The sequence below is a fragment of the Carassius carassius genome, chromosome 16, assembly GCF_963082965.1.
Source record: "Carassius carassius chromosome 16, fCarCar2.1, whole genome shotgun sequence".
NCBI classification, from domain to species: Eukaryota; Metazoa; Chordata; class Actinopteri; order Cypriniformes; family Cyprinidae; genus Carassius; species Carassius carassius.
The window spans coordinates 13083748-13099159 of record NC_081770.1 but is presented as its reverse complement, the minus strand read 5'-3'; the positions used below and the strand labels follow the sequence as shown (position 1 = coordinate 13099159).

At 36.0% G+C, this 15412-nt stretch overlaps 2 protein-coding genes across 2 annotated transcripts in view; both read right to left on the bottom strand.

The window, feature by feature from the left end:
* The window catches only part of LOC132159554 (uncharacterized), a 1375546-nt gene that overhangs the window by 757456 nt on the left and 602678 nt on the right, over positions 1–15412 (bottom strand). The window lies entirely within an intron of this gene.
* Positions 1–15412, bottom strand: part of LOC132159263 (NACHT, LRR and PYD domains-containing protein 12-like) — a 32070-nt gene that overhangs the window by 13691 nt on the left and 2967 nt on the right. Inside the window, exons 4-12 of the mRNA XM_059568798.1 lie at positions 12676–12871; positions 10770–12594; positions 7281–7451; positions 5455–5622; positions 4336–4509; positions 3975–4145; positions 3677–3850; positions 1938–2111; positions 637–807 (exon numbers count right to left, since the gene is read on the bottom strand). Coding sequence (XP_059424781.1) covers positions 637–807; positions 1938–2111; positions 3677–3850; positions 3975–4145; positions 4336–4509; positions 5455–5622; positions 7281–7451; positions 10770–12594; positions 12676–12871 — 3224 coding nt within the window. The remainder of the gene's footprint in view (positions 1–636; positions 808–1937; positions 2112–3676; positions 3851–3974; positions 4146–4335; positions 4510–5454; positions 5623–7280; positions 7452–10769; positions 12595–12675; positions 12872–15412) is intronic.

Here is a 15412-nt window from a genome sequence, read left to right as displayed (position 1 = left end):
GAGCTATTTTAATCTAGATTAATTCCAAGATAACAGTGAGATAAATCTAGATTAAAAAAAAATTATCTATGACCACCACTAATATATATATACAATTTAAAGTTTATTTTCTGTTAGTATAGTCATGTCAAATAATTTTCAGTGTACTTTTTCAGTGTACAGTGTACCAATCTCAATTCGTACAGCTGAGTCTTTACTCATTTTCAAGAAACAGCTAAAGACTCATCTTTTTCGCCTGCACTTAACCAACTAACACTAGCACTTTTCATTTTCTTGTCTTTTAATTTTATAAAAAAAAAAAAAAAAAAAAAACACCTACCTATGCGTTCTAGACTAACTGAGACTTGTCATGGCACTTGTATACTGTTGTTGTTCTCTTGTTGTCCTGACTGCTTCTATTGTTCTCATTTGTAAGTCGCTTTGGATACAAGCGTCTGCTAAATGATTAAATGTAATGTAATGTAAATGTACTTGAAAGATGAAAAATTTAAATAAATGTGAAAATATTAAATAAATATTTTTAAATACAATTAAGTATATTTACTTTCACTATGGAAACAACTGAGAAAATATTATTATTATATACATTAACATAATTATGCAATGTAACATTCTAAATACATTTATAATACTCACATCAGTGTACTGAGTTGACAGTGTTTATCCTGCAGTAGAGCAGATATCTGACTCACTCGTGTGTCTCCTAGATGATGTCCACTCAGATTCAGCTCACTCAAAAGTAACAGGTTTTTACCCACAATTCCAGTCACAAATCGACAGGCTTCATCTGCTTCAGGACACAAAAACCTGCAGAAGGCAAGATAAATGAGAATTTAAATGAATGGAAGCCATGCTCATAATATAAGCAATGCAGTCCGTGCTACATCAAGATAAAAACATTTCAACTTTTCAGAATGCCGCAGGTGCAATATGGGTCATGTGACATGAATCAACCAATCAGCTTCATCCTTTCACGTAAAAACACTGAAAGTCCAGCAAAGTTGAAGGAAGTTCAAGAAACAGCTGATCTTTAAGTTTCTCAAGAGTGATCTGCGATGCGATCACACATTTCATTCGATCCTTTTCAGCTGTCATAAGCTGAGAGTGATTCTTAAGGCTTGCGTACATGCTTAGTAAAGGACTGGTGCCATTTTTCTCACAACTGAAAACTGTGTCACACGCCATACTTGAGGCCAACACTTCCTGTGAAAATTGCCAATCCAAGTCAGCCAGCAGTGACTCAGTCCACCACATTTTTATTTGTAGGTTTATTAAAAAGATACACAGGATTTCCATTATTCAGTTAACTTGCTAAAGCTGTAAAATAATGAAAATAGAATCCTCTCATAGCCTATTGCGACAAGGGGCTGTTCACATATCACGTCTTCTGCTCTCACAAGTTAATTATTTCAAATGTAGATGCATTGCAAGCATGCTCATAATGGAAGCTATGTGGTCTGCTCTGCATCAAGATAAAAATATTTCAATTTGAATGCTGCAAGCATTACTGCTTCAAATCCATTTTCCTGCTCTGGGTGTGTGATCACGGTGTGTGTGTGTTCACTGCTGTGTGTGTGCACTTTGAATGGGTTAAATGCAGAGCACAAATTCTGAGTAAGGGTCACCATACTTGGCTGTATGTCACGTCACTTCTCTTTCTCTCTCACTTTCTCTCACTTTCACTTTGATGAAACGTCCACATCTTAATGGAGAGCGCAGCCACCCCTCCCCTAAACTCTGCCTATGATACTGTTCCAGAATGTCTATTAACCACAACTAAACTGTGTTGACATTCATCATCAATACAACAGCTACCACATCATCTGATCTATTCAATTTGATATTGATATTTTTGATGCATCAAATTGTGCAGCTTAATGCATTACTAAGAATATTATATTGCAATAAAATTGTAATTTGATTTCATCATGACTTACCTCAGTGTCTTGAGTTGACAGTTTGGTTCCTGTAGAAAATCACTGAGCTCCTTCACTCCTGATTGTCCAGGATCATTTCCTGTGAGATCCAGCTCTATCAGGTGTGAAGGGTTTGATCTCAGAGCTGAAGCCAGAGCTTTATAACCTTCTTCTGTTATACTGCAGTCTGAGAGTCTAGAAAATTAGTTACTATTTATTTTAATATTATTTATCAAACAAGTACATGGTCTACATGAATATAAATGAGACATGTAATGATTAAATTCATATTAAAATGCCCCCCTCCTCAAAAAAGAAAAAAAAATCAAAACCATAAAACTTCTCATTTATATATTAATTTACTGTGACAGCATTTGAAGAGTTTATTTGCAAAAACCGATAAATGCCACGCTAAAAATATATATATAATACATATGGCGTGATCTGAACCCTCAACGTGTTTTGTCTTCTCAATGAAAGAGCGGTGTCGACCAATCTTTTGGGTTACGACCAATCTTTGACCTGCGTGTCTTGAACCAGGCCTTTCACCAGTTAACCATTAAAGATGTTGATGCAGAAAAGCATTTTCGGGTGTGTCCGTTCCCAACATTGGTTTGCAGCAATCTACCTGGAGGACACGTGTTTTCATGTGTCAATCAGACCCTATCTGGGGTTAGCAATCTTGATAATTGGCTTATACTAGCACAGTCTTGGGATCAGTTGTGTGTGGACCTGGTGCTTTGGCACCTCAGCCTGTCGGGTCTTTGGGTCAACTAGGAAAAGAGCAAACTCTCCTCGACACCCAAGGTTTCCACTGTTCCCTTCAGGAATCAGGTGCTGAGCCTGAAATCTCTACTCCCGGAGGAGACAGTCCCAGCTCTATCTTTGCTCTGTCCTGTCCAGGCATTGAGATGCTACATTGACCAGACACAAAGCTTTAGGGCCTCAGACCAGCTCTTTGTCTGTTATGGAGAACGGCAGAAGGGCAAAGCTGTCTATAAACGGAGGATGGCCCACTATATTGTGGATGCCATTACCCTGGCTTATCAGGCACAGGGTGTGCCCTGCCCGCTCAGGAGCTCCTCCATCCCTTTGGCAACCAGATGGAACATTTCTCCCATTAAAAAACGTTTGTCAGGCATCTACACTGTCAGGTGATGAGATTACAAAGATTAAACAAGCGTTTTTTTTTTTTTAACTCTGAAACATGAAACGTGAGTTATCTGCTTTTGCTATAAAACAAACTTTTAATATATAAAAAACATACATTCAATGAAATTTTATTTTGTAAGTACAGGTAACATTTGTTAAAGTTATTAATCAAAACAACCCAACTGCAGTTTGATGCATATTACTTGGGATGCACAATAATATACATGATTTCTGAAAATAAATAAAAATGGGGCTTTCTGTTTTTTGCAAATGAACTCTTCAGTATGTAATAGGCTACTGACACGCATCTAACATGCATGTTCATAGATTCATATCAAGGAGCTTTGATATTAAATGATACAGACTACAGAACGCACCGAGCGCACTGGAAAAATAAATCACCTGCGTTAACACATTTATTTTGACAGTGCTGATATAAAAACATTTAGACCATTTAGTATAAATCTGTCAGAATGTGAAGAAACTTTCAACCAGCTTAACAAAACAGTTTTAAGTCTTCATATTTTTTTGAGACAGTTAATCTTATTAATCATACTTTAATACATGTATTTTCACATGTATAAGTATAGATAAATTAAAATACATACTTCAGTTTCATCAGTCTGCTTTTTGTATTTTTCAACAGACAACATATCTTCATCATTCCTGATTTTCCTAGTGTATTTCCACTCAGATCCAGCTCTATCAGGTTTGAATGGTTTGAATCAAATGCTAAAGTCAGAGCAGCACAACCTTCTTCTGTGATATTGTCATTACTCAGTCTAAGGAAAATTTAAAATAGAGGAAAAATTATTCAGTTTATTTTCAAAACTTTTCTAAATAACAGCCTTTTACTGAATAAATAATTTAAAATATTACAGTATATTAAAAAGGCATTATACTCACATCAGTGTGTTGAGTTTGCAGTGTTTATCTTGCAGTAGTGCAGCGATCTGATTCACTCGTGTTTCTCCTAGTTTACGTCCACTCAGATTCAGCTCTCTTAGGAGTAAAGGGTTTTTACCCACAATTTCAGTCACATACTGAAATGCTTCATCTGCAGCAGGACCCAGAAACCTGCAGAAGAGAGTATGAAGTGATATTGATTCAGTTCTTAACTTAATCTGGTGTTGTTGTTGTTGTTGTTTTATCTAATTTCTTTTGTTTGTCTTGAATTTAAATGTATGTAACATTTTATATTACTGAAATATTTCTAAAAACAATCCGCCTGCATGTAATTAATTTGTGTTATTTAATCACATCTTACGTCAGTTTCTTCAGCTGACAGTTTGGATCCTGTAGTAAATCACTGAGCTCCTTCACTCCTGATTGTCCAGGATCATTTCCTGTGAGATCAAGCTCTACCAGGTGTGAAGGGTTTGATCTCAGAGCTGAAGCCAGAGCTTTATAACCTTCTTCAGTGATACTGCAGTCTGAGAGTCTAGAGCAGGAATTAAAATAAAACATTTAGCTGATTAAACTGTTGCTCAAGAAATTACCTTTACAATATTGAACTCTAAAAAAGGAAAACAGAAATAGTATATATATATATATATATATATATATATATATATATATATATACAGACACACACACACAGATATATATATATGTTTTCATATGTTTTCATTATTAAAAATAATAATAACTTATAAGTAAAAACTATATAAATAATTACATTCAGCTCATTTATTTTTTTAAAACAAAATCTCTTAATTTTCTGCAGAAAAGTGAATTGCGCTGACTCTTGAGAGAAGAGTCACATGTACAATGTGATTAGCAGTTTACTGCACACATCACACTTTCAAGGGCATTTGCTCCAGGGGTAATTACAAAGACTGGTTCAAAATCAGAGTTGACAGAGAATGTTTATATCAAGCTTTGTGAGCCCACCGAACCTCATCTTAACCAGGTTGCATTTGTTTGTTTTTATCAACTCTAAACCTACTTTGATACTCTGAGTATGTTCAGCTAGCTTCATACAAGAGGCCACACAGGCACAACAAAAAACCTTGTACTAAACTGGTAATAAGTATAAAATACAACACAATATTATGTACTTATTAAAATAATAATATTTATTATATATATATATATGTGTATAATGCATATCAAATCATATCATACCATATGGAATAGTTAAGCAATAAAAATGGTTTGGCCTGATGGTGGACATCCAGTTATAAACTAATACAGGGCATTCTTACTTCAATTTATTTGGCGTATAACTGGATTTTACAGGATATAACATGCAATTTTTTTTAAGAGTTTTTGTCTGGCATCATGTTCTTCACCAATTATTATTTTTTCTCAACAAAAACTACTGACTGATAATGGAGGTGAACAGAAAGCCCAGAGACCTTTATTTTGTCAGACATCATCTCACCTGAGTTTCTCCAGTTTACATTTTTTTAGTCCATCAGAGAGCAACTTCACTCCTGAATCTTGCAGATTATTATTGCTCAGGTCAAGATCCTTCAGACTGCTGGAGTCTGAACTGAGAACTGAAGCAAGAGCTGAACAGCTTTCCTCTGTTAGATCACACATACTTAGACTGAAAAAAGACAATACTGAAAATACACAACTGAACCATTACAGCTGCAGAAGTAGAAGTGCTGACTGAAGCAAAAACAGAAAAACCATCAGACAACATTGAATAAATTAATGTGCTCAAAATGTGTTTCATTTTCCAGCTATTTTAAAGCCAACATTTTAAACACTTAAACATACTTCTCTGCAATACTGCAGTTTGAAGGTCTAGTTTGCAAGCATTTTTCCGTGATAACACCAATCTACCTCCTACCATTAATCCTGGACTGGTACTGTGTCTGCATTTCAGTACATCGCTTTCCAATTATTCCGGGCCAGGGCATTCTCAGGAGCAGCAATGGCTTGTTTCATGTCTTATTGTATCCGGTCCATCCATCTTTTTTTTGGGTCCACCCTGTGAACACCGTCCATTAGGGCTAAGATGCAATGCTCATCCGGCAACTGATTTTTTTCCACTGTGGATGACATGGCTGTACCAACTGCACATCGCCTCATCTTTTCCCAGTGCTTTCCTCATGTCCTCATTTCGACCCTGGTCCAGTCAGGTCAGCCCTCTCGACCACTGGAGCATATACATCTCCAAAGTGTGGAAGGTCCTACTGGTGTTGGATGTAGGCCAACATTCCACAAACTTGCTGCCAATTTAACCAGGTGACAAAATCACTTCACTTTTTTCAGGTCTTGTCTTTCTATCTATTAGTCTACTATGAAGGTACATACAGTTTGTAGGCCACAATCTATTTACTCTGTCTTTGTAAGATTGATCCATAGTCCCTTTTTATTCAGCCGATCTTTCCACTGTTGTATTTGGTCATTGAGGGTCTGATGCTTTTAATTTGCGAGTAGAACATCATTAGCATACAGGAGCATCCAAAGATGTGTTGACTGGATGTCTGGCATTGCCGTATCCATACATAGGATGAATAAAAAGGACAAAAGGCATGATCCTTGGTGAAATCCAACACTAATGCGGAAAGCTGGCGAGATTCCCACAGAGCAGTGGACTATACTGATACTATTCCTGATAAAGTAGACTGGTCCATCGGACATAGACATAAAGGACCTGGTGTGATCAAAGGCCATCCAGATCAATTCATGGGGACCCAATGAAACGCCAGATGGACTTTCTTGTTTTTCTCTCTGTATTTTTCTCCACAAGTAGACAGGCAACATGGAGAGCATCAACCAGTCCACATTCTTTAGTGAAACTGCACTGATTTGGGGTGGTACTGGTAATGATTAGAATACGTCCATCAAGAACACTTTGATAGATTTTAACATATGGCACAGGAGAAGAATGGGTAGTTGATACATTTACTCACATCACGCTTTCCCTTCCAAATTGGCACAGTGACATTAATTATCCATGATCTAATTGACTTGTTTTCTACAATTATCCTAGTGTATAGTGCTGCCAAGATCTCAGCACCCAGCTGTCCCATTAAGTAGTTTTTCTTATTGCTAGTGATTGTTCAATTTTGAAAAATTGCGATTTTCAACACTGCCTGAAATGTGACTTTCCAAAAAAAAAAAATTGGTGAAGCAACAAGGTATAATCTACAGTTACTGATAATGATAGTTCAATCTTATCAGTAAAATAAAATTAGTTCACACATTCAGTTTTAGTTGAGCTCAATTATTGTGTGTTGTCACACAACTTACCTTAGTATCTCCAATTTACATATTATGTTCTTCAGTCCAGTGCAGAGCAGCTTCACACCTGAATCCTGCAGATTATTATTGTTCATGTTCAGCACTTTCAGACTGGTGTCTGATCCAAGAACTGTAACCAGAGCTGAACAACATCTATCTGTTAAGCTGCAGTCATTCAACCTACAAGAAAAAACAAAATAACATAACAATAACAACCAAAGATGTGGAACAAATATAATACATTTTAAAAATATCTTTCTTTTTTTACATGGACAATGTATATATATATATATATATATATATATATATATATATATATATATATATTATGAGAGCTGAACACTCTTTTTTGAGTGTTATTGTATTACCTCATTTAAATAATAACAATAATAATAATAATAATAAAGGGGAAAAACTCATACAAATTTATGTCACCATTTACTCTAGCTAAAACGTATTTTGAAGATGGTTGGTAACAAATCTGTTTTGGTTACCATTGACTTTCATTGCATGAACGGAAAAACAATAGATGTTTCATTTATGTTAGGCCATTGTAGCCTAAACGTTTATGGTTAATACATTTTATGTTGGAACAAATAAAACATTTCTTTATTTGTAATGTTTTCTTAATACTCATTTAACACAAAAAATAGCTTTAAATAATCTTCTGGGGGTATTTTCACAGCCAAACTTTGATCAATCGACACATCATGTACTAATTAGATTAAAAGTTTTAATCGACTGACAGACATATATATATATATATTGTGATCACTTGCTCTTAAAATACTCCCTCCTTTTTGGTTATACAGATAAAAGTAAAATCTTTTGTATCTGCAAAGACTCTACGTTTATTTGAGTGCACTCAAAATAACAATGAAACATTGTGCTTCTGTAAAATAATTAAAGCAAAATGGATGTGTTTTCTGCAGTCTTAGTCTCTGTGAACTTGATCAACAAACATTGAAACTCTGTGTCTAAAATATCAACTCCCAACTCATCACATATTGAAGCTTGGTCATTTTTCAACCTGCAGGTTCTTCCATTGCTGTAAATAGGAAACCCATGTCGTCAATATGCCGATGCGAAAGATACTGGGAATTTTATCATCAGTGTAACCATGTTTTTTTTACTGACCGAAAGAGAGAAGTTCACGAGTTCACCCTTACATCTAATCTGAAGGCAAATAGTAGGTATATTTTGGCGTGCTGTCCTGGGGGAGGGGTCCGGGCCCGGAGCATAGCCCGAGCACAAATAACTCCCCCATCCCTAATTTGGGATAAATAGATTAGAAGTGAGGAGTTGGGGTGGAGGAGGGATGCCGAAAAACTGTCGTGGGACAGGAGGTAGGAAGACTGGATACGCTTGTGTGCTAGTTAAAATGATTAGCTAAACGAGAGGCACCTGTGCCAAATTGGATGATTATCTGATGATTATCTGATCGTGCTCCTCCCGAACTTTGTTAATAAAACCACATATAAATGTTATCAATCACATTTTTTAAATCCAATATTTGGTTGAAGTCATTGTTATTTGGTGCTTAAGAAGTGTAAAATCGGGGTTATTATATGGTACATGATACATGGTAGGTAAATGGATAATTCAAATACATTTAATGCTTCTAATGGCTAAATGTGCTCTGATTATCTTTCATGATTAAAATATAGTTTAAAATAAGACATGCTTTAGTAGCCTCCTGATTACTGAGGTAGCCTACATCCTAAATCTACAAGATCTGTCCATCTTCCATGTAGTTTACTCTACCGGATGTGGGAGTGCTGGATGATCACTCACGTACAGCAGTGGTATTGTAAAGAGGTAAAGAGTAAAGAGGTTCTATTTCTGTTAAGAATTTTTTCCTTGCTAACCAACAGGGAACACTCTTTGGAACATTCTGGGAACGTTCTGGGAACCCCAAACTAACATTGTCTGAATGTTCTGGGAACCAAAAATTGTTAGCTGGGTGACATGCTATTGGCTGTTGTGTGTCACGTGACTACTGCATCATGTTAATGTTCGGGAGTATTTTTTTGAATGAGATGTGAGTGCGTTAACAGAGCGGGATCATTTTCAGCAATTAGAACTTCATGTTTTACTCTCTTCTTCACTTAAAGACAGTACGGCTTCAGAAGACTTAAAATGCTTTTACACTGCTTGAAATAAATAACAGTGACTGCACTTACTGTATGTTACGTGTTTTATATTGTTCAGTAATGGTTAGGTTTAGGGTAGGGGTGGGGTTAGGTGCGCCAATGAAAGTATAAATTTATATATATAAATTTAAATTTATATACTTAAGGGGTACCTTAAGCATAAAGAAAGCGACCACAAAAGGGTGGATTAGATATGAGTGAGAACATGGTGGAAAAATATATCTGTACAGAGTGAAATGTCTATTTTCAAATGAACCAGTAAATATAAAATGTGTGTTTTCATGGATGATTTAAATTGAATTTAATGTGTGCACAATTAAATAAAATACATTCAATAAAATTACAATATATATCTATATCTATATATCTATATATAATATATCTATATATCTATAATAAATGTGATATACCGATTCTTAAATATGTGCAGTTATTAAATTTGGTGTTTTAAACAGCTTTATAATGGCCATGTTAGTTGATCTATAATGGATGTTAGCACCTGTGGGATTTACAACACATAAATTCATCCTATACTCCCAAAAGACATTACAGTAAATTTCAGGTGAATTTGGAGAAGAATATGGTACATTTATTGTTACCTACACAATGTGCATATGATATCAATAAAACATATCTTCAAATAATATTTGTAAGGATCATTATTGCCAATTCCATAACCTGGTGTGTATTTTACAAACTATATATATATATATATATATATATATATATATATATATATATATATATATATATATAATAGTGTTAATTACTAAATGAAGCACATGGGATCACTAAACGAGGGTTCAATAAATTTGTCTTAGTGAAAAGCTCAAAATGTTAATGTTTTACTTTTTTTCATGTTGCTCATAATTTGCTTGTGCGAATTCTGGTTCATTTTGCCAGCACAGATCACATATACCGAACTGAGTACAGTACATATTTTGTACCTGTTACGATATAAAGAAAATTAGCAAAAAAATAAATAAAACACTGCATACATTTTTTACATGTTCTATTAAAGTATATTGTTTTAATCTAAAGGATCATTAAATTCTTCAAATAATAATAATAATAATAATAATAATATAAGTTTCATTTTACTAAAAACATAGTTCTACGTGATATATAAATGTAAAGGTGGCATTCTTCATATAAATGCTAAAGCTAAATGATTAGCATTACATCTTAATTCCACCGCACTACATTAAATAAAAAAAAACAACAATATAAAAAATGCTATTAAAATATAGTTTTATACTGTATACAATATATAATAAAAAATTACTTGATTGTAGATAAATGTGTTTTTCAGATAAAACCTTACAAAATATATTAAATGACTTACAGAGCTCTTTTGGAGGTTTTGATGACTGCTGATAATCTAATGAGACACTCGTCTGATTTCTTGAATTTCTGAAGCTCAAACTCCTCCATCTCTTCCTCTGATGTCAACAAAACAAAGGCCAAAGCAGACCACTGAGCAGGTGAAAGATCAGAAGATGAAAGACCTTTACTGAGGTGGGTTTGAATCTCTTTCACCAGAGTTTGGTCGTTCAGTTCATTCAGACAGTAGAACAGATTGATGGATCTCTCTGGAGACAGATTATCCTCTAATTTCTGCTTGATGTATTCAACTATTTCCTTTTTGATTTGGTCATTGCAGCCTTCCTGTGTCAACAGTCCTCGTAAGAGAAGTCGATTAGACTGGAGTGACAGACCGAGAAGGAAGCGAAGGAAAAGATCCAGATGTCCACTGTCACTCTCAAGTGCATTGTCCACTGCAGTCTTTAGCAACTCAATCATGGTTTCAGTTGATTTCTGTTCCATAGAGGATTGAACAAACACACTTTTCTTGTTGATGTCTAGAAACAGATGTGCATAAAGGGCTGCAATAAACTCTTGAATGCTCAAGTGAACAAAGCAGTACATTGTCCCAAGAATGATCCCTGTTTCCTCCTTAAAGATCTGGGTACACATGCCTGAATATACTGATGCCGTGTAGACATCAATACCACAGGCTTCCAGATCTGTGTCATAGAAGATCAAGTTGTTTCTTTCCAGCTGATAAAAAGCCAGTTTCCCCAGTGAAAGGATGGCATCTTTATCCCAGGAAACATCTGGTGTGTAATCTCCATCATATTTTCGTCTGCTCTGCTGGATCTGAAAGCGGAGAAAGTGTGTGTACATTTGTGTCAGAGTCTTAGGAGTGTCTACAGTGTTTGATTCCTGCAGTGTTTTGGAGGCGTCATCAGCCTGATTGTTTTGCTGATTATTATCTGTTTTTATTTCCAAAATGTTCTGGAGAACAGTGGCTGAAATCCAGCAGAAGACTGGGATGTGGCACATGATGAAGAGACTCTTTGATTTTTTTACATGATCAAGTATTTCTTTGGACAGATTGTCATCTATGAATCTTTTTTTGAAATACTCCTCCTTTTGTGCATCACTGAATCCTCGTATCTCTGTCACCCGGTCAATATAATCAGGAGGAATCTTACTGGCAGCTGCTGGTCTGGTGGTGATCCAGATGAGAGCAGAAGGAAGCAGATTTCCCTTGATGAGGTTTGTGAGGAGAACATCTAGAGAGGCTGGTGATGAGACATCACGCCATGTTTCATTACCATCAAAGTTCAGAGGAAGTCGACATTCGTCCAATCCATCAAGGATGAACAAGACTTTAAAATTATTTCTTCTTGTAAGGTTCAATCCTTTTATTTCTGGGAAAAAATGATTTATAAGGTCCATCAAACTTTGTTTTTCTTTTTCCATTAAGTTCAACTCTCTGAAAGGAAGAGGAAATATGAAGCTGATATCTTGATTTTCTTTTCCTTCAGCCCAATCCAGAACAAACCTCTGCACAGAGACTGATTTTCCGATGCCAGCAACTCCTTTTGTCAGAACAGTTCTGATCTCATTGTCTTGTTCAGGTGCTTCAAACAAATTTTTGCACTCAATTGGTATCTCTTGAGATTCATGACGCCTAGAAGCCACTTCAATCTGTCTTACCTCATGTTCAGTATTGACCTGTTCACTACAACCCTGAGTGATATAGAGATCTGTGTAGATGATATTCAGTAGTATAGAATCCCCTTGCTTTGCAATTCCTTCAAACACACATTGATACTTCTTCTTTAAACCACATTTCAGCTGATGAATGAAGACCAGATTGTCTAAACACAGGAGAAAAATTCTTAGTCTCAATTTTTTCTCATAGGTGACTGATAAATCTGACAGATGGCAGAGTCTTTTACCTTCTAAAATATCAGCAGCTTCATCTTGCTTCATCTCTCTCAGGAAGTAGAGTGTGAGATCAAGAGCTGCTTCTTTGGTTCTGCATCTATTCTCATTAAAGTCATTCACCCAGCATTGTGTGTTCTCTTTTTGTAATAGTTTCTTAAACTTCTCCAGCTGATTCTTAAGAAATGTGAATATTTTGCCCTCAAGATCCTACAAACAAACAAACAAAAACAAAACACAATATAAGCCTAATCGTACACCTCAAATTCAATACTTTTTAAATTAAATGTGTAAATAAAAAAACATTTTCTGTTATTTTTAACAGAAAAAAAATGTATGCAGTCTATATATATATTTTTAACAGAAAAAAAAATATGCAGTCTATATATATATATTACACAGGTAGTTCCAAGTCAGTTTGATTTAATTCATGCACACAAACCCGCACACATCACTCGCACAGAAAAACACACAGAGAGATAGAGCTGCATCAAAAACAACTTTTGTGATGGCTGTTGCTGTTGTTAATATATTATTAAATAAATAATATTTTAGATATATATTAGTAGATTTAAATAACAGTGTTTGTTTTCATGATGGTGATTTTAGTCACATTATTCTGCCATTATATGGTGACAAGAGACTACTTTTAAAGTCAGCATTAAAGACTTTTTTTGAAAAAATACTAAAGTGCAGTATTAAACAAGGAAGTTATTGTCATGATCCACACAAAAAACGGAGGAAAAGAAAATCCACTTGCAGTAAGTTTTATTAAGGAAAAAACCGTTCCATAAATCCATTCCAGGCAGGGGTCAAAACCAAAATGGCAATCCAACATAAAACAGACGCAAAACAAACTGGCAGGAACAGAACTCAGGAGTGGCATGTTAAATACAAGGACTCCGCAACACATACTAAACATACAGGGTATATATACACAGGGAAATGATAATGCTAATGGGGAATTGGCTGAGTGCAATGATTAGTGACCAGGGACAGCTGCAGAGTGCAGTAAAGACACAAGGATCGTGGGAAATGTAGTTCAAAAGGTGACAGACACCGTGGAGAAGGAGGAAATCTAGTGGTTACCCAGGGAACACAAACCAGACACTGTGACAGTTATTTTTTACTTTAAAACACCAGCTTGTAGGCACCCAACACTGTTAACAGATGAAGGATAGTACGAGCCTATCGGACATTCAAACTATATGTTTTATAATGAATATGAGATTGAGCTGAAGAATGAATGCTGTATCTGATGGAGGTAATCATGATTGCTTGGTCCATTTGCTCAGTCCATTGGAGTTCTTAAAGGGTCAGTTCACCGAAAAATGAAAATTATGTCATTAATAACTCACCCTCGTGTCGTTCCAAATTCACATCTTTGGAACAAAATTTAAGATATTTTAGATTTAGTCCAAGAGCTCTCAGTCCCTCCATTTCAGCTGTGTGTACAGTATACTGTCCATGTCCAGAAAGGTAAGAAAAACATCATCAAAGTAGTCCATGTGACATCAGAGGGTCAGTTAGAATATTTTTAAGCATCGAAAATACATTTTGGTCCAAAAATAGCAAAAACTACGACTTTATTCAGCATTGTCTTCTCTTCTGTGTCTGTTGTGAGCGAGTTCAAAACACAACAGTTCAATGATATCCGGTTCGCGAACGAATCATCTGATGTAACCGTATCTTCTTGAACCAGTTCACAAAATTGAACTGAGTTGTTTGAAACGGTTCTCGTCTCCAATCAGCATTAATCCACAAATGACTTAAGCTGTTAACTTTTTTAATGCGGCTGATACTCCCTCTGAGTTCAAACAAACCAATATCCCGGAGTAATTCATTTACTCAAACAGTACAGTGACTGAAATGCTGTGAAGAGAGCACTGAAGATGAACACCGAGCCGAGCCAGATAAAGAACGAAAGACTGACTTGTTCTTGAGTCAAGAACCAGTTGCATCGGTTTTCGGATCACCAGTAGTGATGGGAAGTTCAGTTCTTTTCCACAAATCAATTCTTCCGGACATTTCGATGCAATATTCCGGATGAAGAAAACGGTTCACCAGTTCTTTTGCACTCGACGTAATGACGTCATTGGCGATGATTGCCCTTCATTCAAGCCTTCGGTTTACCCGCGCTCATAACACTAGCACAGAATCAGTTCAGAATCAATCATCAAAAGAATAAGTTCAGTTCAGACAAAACCAGTTCAGTTCAGACGCTCTGTGTGTCAGTCTGCTTCACGCTGAATCTCACATGCGCAGTATCGTCAGCTCATCGGTTCTCAAATCGGACATGTCTGACAGAAACGGTTTGTTTATAATGTATTTACACACTCATGGTGTCAAACTGTTGTATGAACGCAATATCACACTCATAGACTTGAGATATGGATGTATATCCCCTGTATATCCCCTTATATGTATATCCAATTATAGGGGAAGTCGTGGCCTAGTGATTAGAGAGTTTGACTCGTAACGCTAAGGTTGTGGGTTCGAGTATCTGGGCGGCAATACAACGACTTAGGTGCTTTTGAGCAAGGCACTGAACCCCTAACTGCTCCCCGGGCGCCGCAGCATAAATAACTGCCCACTGCTCTGGGTGTGTGTTCATGGTTTGTGTGTGTTCACTGCTGTGTGTGTGGACTTTGGATGGGTTAAAAGCAGAGCATGAAATCTGAGTATGGGTCACCATACTTGGCTGAATGTCATGTCATATCCCTTTCACTTTCACTATCGGCATGCTGTACC